General features: G+C 39.0%; 1 protein-coding gene across 2 annotated transcripts in view; it reads right to left on the bottom strand.

Annotated features, from left to right (window-relative positions):
* Positions 1 to 12283, bottom strand: part of tyw1 (tRNA-yW synthesizing protein 1 homolog) — a 73661-nt gene that overhangs the window by 23844 nt on the left and 37534 nt on the right. For both annotated transcript variants that reach the window (XM_083548864.1, XM_083548865.1), the window contains exon 13: positions 9513 to 9648. In XM_083548864.1, coding sequence (XP_083404990.1) covers positions 9513 to 9648 — 136 coding nt within the window. The remainder of the gene's footprint in view (positions 1 to 9512; positions 9649 to 12283) is intronic.

Raw genomic sequence — 12283 nt, 5'->3', positions numbered from 1 at the left:
CTTGGCTAGCAAAGCCTCCGACTCAGTCAGATAAGCTCTTATATTTCTCCACGTGTTTGGCCGTGTAGTGGCGATTCAGATTGTAATCCTTAAACACAGCGACTTGTGCACCACAAACTATGCACACGGCTTTACCTTTGACCTCTGTAAAGAAATATTTAGCAGTCCATGTCTTGTTGAAAACGCAGCATTCGGAATCGTTTCTTTTTTAATGTGAGCCGACATTGTTTGGGGGGGCTAGGGGTAACTGGCTAGCATCACCTGTCACAGACAGACGAAGAAGTTTAGTCCTCTTGCCTATTCGATAGGTGCAGAAGCTGCTTTAAGAAACAGATGCATGAGTGCTGCCAGCATTGCTTTAGAGGTTGCAGAAGCGGAAGGAAGGTTTGTCAGTGCTCAGACAATATGCCACACACTGCAACTACAGTAATTCCTCGCCTTTCGCGGGGGTTACATTCCGGACCCCCTGTATATCTGAAGGCTTTATAAACCTTTTAATATTCTTAAACCTACATAATTTTAACAGAAATAATTCTATATGGGTACCCACCAGTGAAGATACATCTTGAATGATGAAGATGATGATGAATTAAAGTTGCCGTACTAATAATGATTAGGGTGATGACAATGAAATGAATGTACTGCATACCCAAGAAGAGCATTACAGCTCTTCTGAAAGCACCACTTCATCTGGTGGTGCAGTATCTTCGCCCCCGTCCATACCTTTTGTTGTCGCTTAAGGCGTAGGCGTAACTGGTGTCTTCTTCCGAGGGCTGAACAGAGTTATGGGGAGTTGCTGGCGCAGCCTTTTCTTCTAAATGAGAAGGTTTTTATAAGCAGACATGCTACCAACGATTGCATTTGAGAACGACAACGAATGTAGAATATGGGGGTCCCATTCTTGAGCAAGTTGCTAAAGTTCTTTAGACAGTCTGACAAGTGTTGCGAGGAGCTCGAGTGTTAGGCCAACCTCCTCTTCAACAACCCCTACTCCCTCTTGTTCCTCTTCCTTTTCTTCGCTTGAAGACTTTGTCATCTCGGTCAGGTCTTTGTTTGTCAACGGTTGTAATTGGCATCGATGAGATCATTAACGTTGGCAGAAGCCATATCATTGAAGCCATCCCCTCCCAGTAGTTTTGCCAGCTTCACTGCATTATCTACCGCAGAGTGATGGACTTCATCAGGAGAAAATCCCTTTGTAATCTTGGACCACTTCTGGCCACAATGTTTCACTCTTCATCTTCTTTATAGCCCTCTGAATATTTAGGAGACTTGATAAAATAGTGTAGTCACGACTGTACGCCTTCAGCTAGAACTTTTCATCCGAATCCATAGCTTCAACAAGATTTTGCAGGGTGTTTCGTGTATAGAGAGCCTTAAAAGCAAAAAAATAACACTTTGATCCATGAGCTGAATCAGCGATGTGGTGTTCGGAGGCAAGAACTCTATCTGCACTCTATCTAGCTGAACATCATATGACAGATCGGCAGCGTGGCCTCCAGCATTGTCCATGATAAGAAGCACTTTGAATTCAAGGTTTTTCTCTGTCAAATAATGCTTGACCAAGCATCTGGTATCAAGCACTGGTGGAACCAATCGGACATGAGGAGGTTTGTGATCCAGGCCTTAGAGTTGGACATCCAGTACACAGGCAACATATTCTTAATGCCCTTGGGTTTTTGACTTATAAATAAGCCCTGGTTTTTATCATAAAGCCTGCAGCGCTCCCACACAATCAAAGTTACACAATATTTTTGGGCCTTAAATCCAGGGGCTTTGGCTTCATCCTTCATAATATGAGTACGAGACGACATCCGCTTCCAAAATAAGCCCGTCTCATCCATATTAAAAACTTGTTCAGGCTTGTAACCCCCTTCCTCGATGGTAGTTTTGAATGTGTTGTTCACGTACTCCTCGGCTCCTGCGTTATCCGCAGAGGCAGCTTCTCTCTGCAGAGAAATGCTCTTGAGCCCAAAGCGTCTCTAAAACTTATCAAACCAGCCATTGCTGGCATTGAATGCGGTCGATCTGGTGGGAGAAGCACTCGATGGTCCTGCTTCTGCGTCATCGCCGTTGTATTCATCACTACTGCAAACATCACCGCTTTCAGCAAAACTGTTGTAAAGCTTCATTGCTTTAATGCAGATGGTGTTGGTATCCAGCGAGATATTCTTCTTCCTGCAGTCATTGATCCACTGGGCTAATGCAGACTCCATCCTTACAATGGCCTTATTGTGAGAAGTTACAACCCCCTTCGTAGTCTTGGTAAAAAACAATAATGCAGTCTTCCTTATATTCTTTTCGTCCTTCTTTATGTGGCGAACAGAAGATTTATTGATTCCGTAATGGCGTCCAACAGCAGAATAGCTTTTACCTTCTTTAAGCATTTCCAAGAGTATCGTTTTCATGACATGAACCCTATTGAAAACCTGTAGGGTGTCAACAAGCGGAAGGTGGAGAACATCCGGCAGCTCCCTGATGTCATTACGGAGAAGTGGAAGAGGACCCCAGGACCCCTGAATTCCATTCCATATTTTAGTCAGTGTGCGGCTTCTATAGCAGTACAGATTTACTGTCCTGCTATAGAAGCCGCACACTGACTAAAATATATCCAAGTTTAATTTATATAGTATTGTCCCTTGAGAAGATACTAAAATAGTTGCTGAAATCTGAGGGGTGTACTCACTTTTGTCAAATACAGTATACTATCAGGTAACGTAGCTTCTCTGTGTTTTTTATTCTATATGTATCTAAGTGTCATTCCAGGTCAATCCTATTGTATTACTTCAAGAAAACTTCAGTAATTTTTTGGCTCCACATTTCGCTCAAAATAACTGCAGCCAAGTTCATGAAAGTAACGAAAAACGACAACAAAAGCTCTCAGACTGATCTACTGCGTCACAGGTGTGAGCCGCAAATTTCTTTCTATCCGCTTATAATCATCCTTAATGTTGTGGAACGTCAGCAAAACAAATTGCTGTATAGAAGCTATAAATTTTTGTTCCCTTGTCAGTATCTCAAAACAAAACCCAGCTTATATATATAATAATGTATGAGCTGTCAAAATGAACAAGTTTAAGCTAATTCATTTTAACAGCACACATTTTTCTAACGCGCTGCATTTCTGTTTGCCAATTTGTATTAAAAAATATAAATAAATAAATAAATAAATAAATATATGAGGCAAAATTTAAACCTTCAATGCAACACACATTCATGACGTCCTTGCTTTAGTCAGATATAAAAAATTAAAAAAATCTAATTTAAACCGTCCGTGTGGAAACATAGCAAAAGTTTCATTTGGTGTCCTGATAAATTACAGAATTTAAAACACCATAATTACTTTAAAACATTTACAACAATATTTCGTCTTCATGCCCTCTGTTGAGTTTGGTTTCACTAATAATAAACATACATTTGCATGTTCATGCCCATGTTGATTTGAGTATAGAAAACTAGAAAATAATTAATTCAAGGTACATTTAGAACAGATAAAAATGTGCGATTTAGTTGTGATTAATCACGAGTTAAAATGATGGTGTTTAGGCCAGCAGAGAAGGCATTGCTGGCCCTGACCGCCCACCACTGTATGATATAGAGCTCAAATGACAAAGAGGCTTAAGGATGCTGACAGATGAATGAAGAAAAAATAAATAGAGCTGAACAGGGAAATTAAACTTTCATGATAGCAGAGGCATTTCAGGTTAGACAAAAGGAGGGGAATATTTACAGTGCGGCTTTGAATTTATGAGCAAAAATATTTCAAACTTTTTACTTTAGCAATAATCAAGTCACGTAATTAATTGTAGCTATATAGCGCTTTTATACATTTATTTTATTAACATTGCTTTTATTAGCAATTTTTTGATGTGGAAGTGCTATTGTCCAATCACTTTAATGCAATGAGTTTATAAAATACATAGTCTTAACACACAACTCAAAATGGCCAACAGTTAATATTACTGACATTTGACTTGCTATGCCTCATGAATGATACTACAAATTAAGCAGAATATATAAACATAAAATAATTAATAGCTCTTGACTAGTAGGTGGTGCTGTTCTGAAACTGCTCATGTATCCTCAGATCACGTTAATATTACACACTAAGGAGTTATTTTAGACAGCAACTTGTCTATTGAAAATCATATCACCCATATTACAAAAACAGGCTTCTTTCACCTTAGAAATATTGCTAAGCTAAGAAACATGTTGTCTATATCCGATGCAGAGAAGCTCGTCCATGCGTTCATGACCTCCAGAATAGACTATTGTAATGCATTACTAGGTGGATGTCCTGCATCATTAATAAACAAGCTACAGTTAGTTCAGAATGCAGAAGTCATTCACGAGTTCTCACGAGGTCAAGATAATATGACCATATACACCCAATCTTATCATCTCTACACTGGCTACCTGTTCAATTTCGAATCAACTACAAACTATTGCTACTTACTTACAGAACACTAAATGGTTTAGCTTCCATGTATCTACCCAGTCTTCGAACACGCTACAATCCGTCACACTCTTTGAGATCTCAAAACACCAGACTTATAGTAGACTTCCATCATAACCTTGTGCTCCAGTACATCTGATCACATGCACATTATCAACTTGTGCTTGTTAATATCATGAACAGAAGCTATGCCAATTCCTCTCCACTGCTACTCTACCCATCCCGAGGCATCCTGAGGTTGCACCAGCTCCAGTCACGTCCCACCTCATGAAGATAATGGACCTTTAAAGAAGTAGATGCCGACACCACAAACATCCCGAACATTTTAGAGACGTACCAATTCCACTTCATGTGGAGTTTTGACATTGGACCTCTTTGAGTGTTTAAAGGCTCCGGCATGGAGAAGCTGGTGTTGGATCTGTGATAATCGCAAATGTTGAGCTATTTTATGAGTTGCTCAGCAGCTCCTGTTCCCACAACATCAGGACATTACTCATAATCACACACTCCAGTGCTCATCTTAGTTCTCACGCTCCTGTGTTTTGTATTGTTTTAAAGATTTATAATCACACTTTTGATGTCACCCAAATGAGGATGAGTTTCCCCTTTGAGTCTGGTTCCTCTCAAGGTTTGTTCCTCATAACATCTGAGGGAGTTTTTCCTTGCCCTGGTCGCCATCGCTGCTCATCAGGGATAAACACACATCGTTCACCTTAATTCTTAAATCCTGCAAAGCTGCTTTGAGACAATGTCCATTTTCTATAGAAATAAACTTGACTAAGGTATTTGCCATTAGACCCAAGTGTTACATAGATATAACACCTCATGTTTGTTCGTTGACACGTTATACGTTCTTACGTTTAAGAAATTTTAAACGGTGGATACATTCTATGGCATGAGACACTTGAGTCTGTCAGTTTAAACATTAAAATCATTTCTTTACATTTTTATTACTTTTTTGTCACTGCCCCTGGTGGAGTTTACACTGAAAGCTGGTGGGGTGCACATTAAACCCCTTAAAGTTTCATTATTATCATTACTATAAAACGTCTAATAATACAACAGATTTTCAGACTTTGTTCTTTAACCCATGAAGGCAAACAGCAAAAACTGTATGTGGCATTAAAAGCAGATATGTGCAATATTATGTGCATTACATGGAGTTGAAGTGGAAAATAAATATTTATAATACAGGATATGCCGTGTATCCACAGGAATACTAGGTGTGTGGGTGTTGTGCAGAAAAATCCAATTTGTACTGTATAGTCTATGTATAACCAGTCCTAGGTGTTGGCAGATTGAGGGCCTGAATAGCCTGCAGGAAGAAGCTCCTTATTCCCTCATTCTCTCAGTGGAACACAAGCTTGTCCCTGAGCAGAACAGAGTAAACAGAGAGTTCTCACCAGCCAAAGTTCTAGAGTCATTTCTAAGACCATTCTGTAAGCTTCACTGGGTCAATGCCATTCAATTAAATATGGATAAAAAGCTCACAGAGCCATAACTAACCATCCTAAATTCCATAGCACATTCTCAGACTGAATGAGGATGAAGTAAATAGAGAGGTCAGTAGTACCAGAAATAGAGTTGCAAAACAACCTGAAAGCAACAGGCACAGCAATTATATACAGCAGAGTATAATAAGCAATGAACTGGACAACAATCATCTCTACTTTAACAACCTCTCTGCTAAAGAGCAGAAAGAAAGCAAATAGAGAATCACATCTACAGGTGTCTAGAGCATATGCTGTAAGATTAGAACAACGTTCTTGGTTATTGGCAATATTCCAGCTGGTCATGCTTGGAGAAACCGTACTCACACTGAAGTACAGTGGAACCTTGATACTCGCGACCTCGAGATAGTTCGCGACTTCTCATTTGAAACCGGACTAAGAGTAACTCGGCAAAAATCCCATAGTTCGTGAGAAGCCGCGAGTATTAGTACAAACAGAGTTCATTTAAATTCATTTAAAGTAGTAAATCAAATTTATGACAGTAATTCACAATTTTTGTTGAGTTTACACTACAGTACATGTACAAGTCCCCTTGAAAATGGAACCATCAAAAGGAGAGAGTCAAAACCTCGCGTCTTTCTCTTATTCGCGAGGGGTCATAGAACGGAACCCCCGCAAACATCGAGGTTGCACTGTACATGAAGTGGAAACAGAAGAATTTATATTAAAACTAAGTATATCAAATATTAGAAAAATTAAAACTAAAGTATATCAAATATTAGAAAAATAAAATGTGTATTCCCTCTCACTGTACACTATACTGTATGGTGACACCAGATTTTTCAGCCATACGTGGTTCTTCCTTGACCTGTAACAATGAAGGTGCACACAGTTGTATGGGATGCCTTCAGATGCGATAGCATTAACTAGCATTAAGTATGTGACTTGACTACATGTGTGGTTTTGACATTGGACCTCCTGGAGTGTTTAAAGGCTCTGGCATGGAGAAGCTGATGCTGGATCTGTGATGATCACAAATGTTGAGCTCATAAAATTAGGAGCTACTAACCATATAGACTGTATAAGACTGCAGAAAGAACATCACTTATAATCTTATACTCCAGTAATCATGTTAGTTCTCACTCTCCAGTGTTCTGTACTGTTGAAAGATTTATGATCACACTCTTGATGTCACCCAAATGAGGATGGGTTCCTCTCAAGGTTTCTTCCTCATTACATCTAAGGGAGTTGTTCCTTGCCACAGTCGTCATGGCTGCTCATCAGGGATAAACACACATCATTCACCTTGACTGTTGATTTGTGTAAAGCTGCTTTAAGACAATGTCTGTTGTGAAAAGCGAAATAAACTTGACTTGACTTCTTCTTCACTTCAACTAGGAGACCCAAACCTGTTCCAGCATGACAATGGCAATGTGCACAAAGGTATGGTTTACATGGGATCTTGTGTGGCCTACTATAGCGTTCCGAACTCAACCCTATTGAACACCTGTGAGATGAACTGGAATGCCAGACCTCCTCACCCTACATCAATATGTGACTTGACTAACGTCCTTGTGGCTGCGCAAGCACAAATCTCCACACAAACACTCCATAATCTAGAGGAATCTTGGGTTTCGAGTTCAAATAAATAAAAGGTCTACCATTCGGCTTTGCTTTGCAAAAGAGCAACTGGAAATCGTTTGAAGTTGGAGTGCAAAACTTGCAGTGTAATCACATGTAGTAATGTTTCCAACTTTCTAAAAGCTCATAGAATAAACAAATATAACACACAAAAAAGATCGAGGCGGCTTCAGGGGGTTGGAAACACTCGGGACTATGTCTGGATTTTAGCTTGACATTCATGTAAGATAAAAGTCACGCAATCTCTAGCTTGTTTTGCATTTAGCTTTCAAAATTACAACTTTCTTCTGTCATCTTTCTTTATGCACACACTAATGTTCAGATGTCGAATTGTACATAGCACACATGCACTTTCTAAACAGTTCCCTGCCGTGTGTAATAAATCTAGCTCGAGTATATATTTAAAACTGCCAACAAACTCAGCAATGGCATAGGAAGAAATATAAGAGGGTTAAGGTACAGGATATCCTGGTTGTTGGGGTCCTGCTTTCTGCTCTGGCTATGTCAATATTTCTTTTTAACTTATCACACCTGTAGTTATATACAGTAGGAGCTGTATTTATGCTTCCTATGATTCAGAAAGTATCCTTCTTCTATCGACTGCTTCCATTAGGGGTCACCAAAGCGGATCATCCGTCTCCATACCCCCCTGTCCTCTACATCTGCCTCTTTCAAACCAACCACCTGCATGTCTTCCCTCACCCTTTTAAATTAAAGAATACTTCACTAATCTACACTGAATACTTCAATGTGCAATGTGATAACCAATTTAAAAAACATTGACCTAAGTATTCACAGACCCTTTGCGATGACGCTTGCAATTTAGTCCAGGTGCGTTCTATTTCCCTGCTTTATCAGTGTTTCTACACTTGGATTGGAGTCTAGCTTTGGCAAATTCAGAAAGAATCATTTAGAAAGAGAGACATCTGTTTATGTTGGGTCTAATGTTGTGGATTTTTTCTTGATTAAGAATAACATGCCCTGAAGTCTTACAGGTTTTAAATCCAGACAGACTTTATTAAGCCAATTAACTTTTGCAAACACCACTCCAGAACGCAGTTTTGCACTGCAGCTGTTCACCAGATTCCAAACCAATCCTATTTTAGAGAGAATTTTTTACCATATATGAATATATGAACTCCTGAAACATGATCAATAACTTGCTCCTGTACAAGGATAGTGAAAAGGTCCTTTTCCCAACATGATGGTTTTACAAAAACAACCAAATACATAAGAGTAGAATAATTTACTATTATGAATGGCCTTAATTCTAAAGTCAGTGAATATATTCTACACTGAAGCTGAAAAGGCACCTCAAATCAAAAACCAAGCTGTGAGGTCAAAGAAACTGGAAAGCTCAGAGACTGAATTGAGTCAAAGCTTCACAGATTCAAAGCAAAAAAACTAATTTCACGCAAAATCTTTAGGCATTGAAGATTTCCAAGAGTACAGCAACTTCCATAATTCTTAAATAGAAGATTGGAACAACTCTTTCTAAAGTCGGCTGCTTGGCCAAACTAAGCAATCATGAGAGAAAGGACTTGGTAAGAGACGTAACCAAGGGTCTGATGAGCTCAAGAGATTATGTGTGGAGATGAGAGAAACTTGCAAGAGGTCAAACATCACTGTAACACTCCACTGACCCGGGCTTTTTTTGGCAAAATGGCCAGGAGACTTATTACTTTAATTGCACTGAAGAGAGGCTTTTGTCTTGCCCCTTCAGTCATGAAGCCTTTATCAGACAATAAGTCAATATGAAGTATGAAGAGCAGAAAGTATAAAAAAAAAAAAAAAGATTCGTTTTAATTATTATTCATTATAATGAGTAAAAAGTGCAAATGTATTATGAATTTAGGACGAATAAGAATTTTATCATAAGGCTGCTACCACAAAGGGGTCTGAATGCATTCCGACTTTATTGTGTATCTGTGAATCTTTACTTTAGCAGTGTACACTGTGCTCACCTTCTCCCCGAGGGCTTTAAGACTGTCTAGGAAGCGCTGCCAGAAGTCTTTGAATAGAGGACGATCTATCCGCTTCAGGCTGTCCTTGGTGCTGGCGTCCACACTCACGTACAACTGGGTGACTGGCACCAGGTTCCTGTAGAGAGAGATGAGAAAAAAATAAATAAAATGAGAGAAACGTCGATAAGGGGGAAATTATATATGTACAAAAAACCATGGTTCATCAATTCTTCAAATATATGCAGTTTAGTATGCTGAGCTTGTAATGGCTTTTTTTTTTTTTTTTTTTTGCTGTTTGCTTTTCTGCTGCCAAATGAGGTGTGAAGTCATAAGTTGTGTGGCAGATTTATTTTTGGCCTCACTAAGGGGGGAAAATAAAGGCATTGTCTTACAATGAGTAAACCATTCCTCTATTAAGATATGCTTTACATGGGTTGGAGTATAACATTTTTAGTGGCCTGCTTAAGAGCTCTGATCTCAACCGTTTGAACACTTTTGGGATGACTTGAATCACTGACTGTATCCTCAGTCTTTACCAACACCCTTGTGGATGAATAAGCACAAATCTCCAAAAGCACACTCCATAAGCTAGTGGAAGAACATCTCAGAAGAGTGGAGGTTATAATAACAGCAAATATTGAATGGGACTTTACAGTAAATATAGTGAAATAACCAAGAAGCAAACTTATGTTCCCGCTGCGACTTTTGCTTTGGTATATATGGCTATAAATGGATGTTCTTTCACCATCTTCACCAAAATGCAGTTCAGAACACTTCCCTTCAAATTATACAGTGGCAGGCTGTACATTTCATGCCAAGCCCTTTAGTGGTGTCCAAGCTGAATCAATCCACCTCATTAGACGATCATTTACAAAGCCAAGGCTATAGAAACCATCAATATTATAAAGAAACTCAGTATACCAGGGTGCTGCATCACACACAGGTATCTCTTACACCAAGAATTAATGGCACTACTAAAGCAAGAAGCTCAATTAACACAATTCAACGAGTCTCCTCTCAGCCGCAGCTGTGCCACCTGAATACGTCTCCAGCAGAAGCATCGATGTTAAACTCATAAAATGACCCAGAGTTTTTGCGAATTTTTTGTGCATATTTTCTTTGCATTATGGTTTCGTCCTGGAGATTTAAAATCAAGGCAAATTGTATGTTTTTGTGCAGGAAAGAAAAACGCCAAATGTATAAATAGTTCATGAAAAAGCTTAACTGTTTTACGCTGACCATGGTGCTGACCATGGTGCTGAACATTTCTTACAATGTCCCACTTTTCTTGAAAAGTGCATCTTGCAAAAAAACATCTTGTATATCTTGTGACAAAATCAATGATCTCTCCTCTGTCAGCCTTTGTGGAATGGAATCCAAACAGATATATTTAGGCTTGTGTAGTTTGCTACACTACATATTGGTTAAAGCAACAGATCCATTTTTGTGTGTTAATGTGTAGAATTTTCCCACAATGCTGATTTCTGAAGGCCTCATAGCAGATACCTCTGACTGGATCCATTTGGAGTATCCTGTGAGTCTGTGCCACATCTCTACTAAAAATAAAGCTGTTGGTGTTAATTCCTTGTGCTGTTTTCCCCCATGTTTCTCATTTGAACTTTGTCTTCTCAAGTTCGTCAAATTCAGCTTTTGCTGTCCTATTTATCTAAATCACCATATGCGCCATCTAGGTTAAACAAAATGCAAAAAACATGCTTGGCAAAATCAGTAAGAAATGTTTACAATAGCCGTCTTACTCTGCTTGCAACTGTATCTGTATGTCATTACAATTACAGTTGTTCATAAGACAATGCATTTAAATTAGAAACGTGATCAAACACCTTCTATCCAGTCGAAATCGAGTATTCAGACAGACGGAGGTATTAGACGTAGATAAGCATTTCAAAACATTCGTACACTCGTACACACCATTTATGTAACATGCTGAAGCAATGGATACAAAGAACGTAATGGTTTCTGTAAGATAAATGGAATTCATAGGCTGGTGATGTATCGTTAAAAGGTATCTTTATCTGTTTTTTTGTGATCCTGAGCACTACAGGGATGTTGTTTGGCAGCATAAAAAAAAACAGAAGTACTTTGTTCCTATGACGGGTGTTGTCACGTGTATCCCTGCCGTGCTGAATGATGATTGCAACGTACAGTAGGAGAACTGCGTGCCCCAGCGTGTATCCCAAAATCTCCGTGAATCAGTCCTGATAAAGCGTACGGCACCACAATTCGCATCACGCCACGGCAGAGCACAGTACAGAGACGCGGAATCTGGAGTGAGCATGTATTTTTTATTAGGCTGTGTGAAAAGAGGCCACGAGGTAAATAAGTGGAAGGAGAGTGATGCACACAGAGCTAACGAAAAGAGAAGCGGACTGGAGGGAGGGCAGTGATTTGCAATTCCACGCCTGAATGTTACTTATCAGCACGGCCCCAGGCTGCGTAAAGCGTAAAAAAATAAATAAATAAATAAAAAAGCAGCACATACTAAGTTGGAGGACTGATTCAGCTCCAGCACCAGCAGAGTGGAACCAGAAGTGCGTGTGCTTTATGTGTATAATGTTATAATAATAATATACAATACAATGAATTGTCTACAACAGCAGCACAGACAATAATTCTGCAGATGAATATAAATAATGCTAAAAAAAATAAATGGTTTATATTAATGCACTCATAATAGTAACCCTCGGAAATGTACAGTCTATTTCTGTGAGACTTCTGTATTATAAGTATAATATATATAAAAATAAATCAGT

This window comes from Silurus aristotelis (assembly GCF_946808225.1).
Source record: "Silurus aristotelis genome assembly, chromosome: 8".
Classification (NCBI taxonomy): Eukaryota; Metazoa; Chordata; class Actinopteri; order Siluriformes; family Siluridae; genus Silurus; species Silurus aristotelis.
This window is presented reverse-complemented; position numbering and strand designations above follow the sequence as displayed.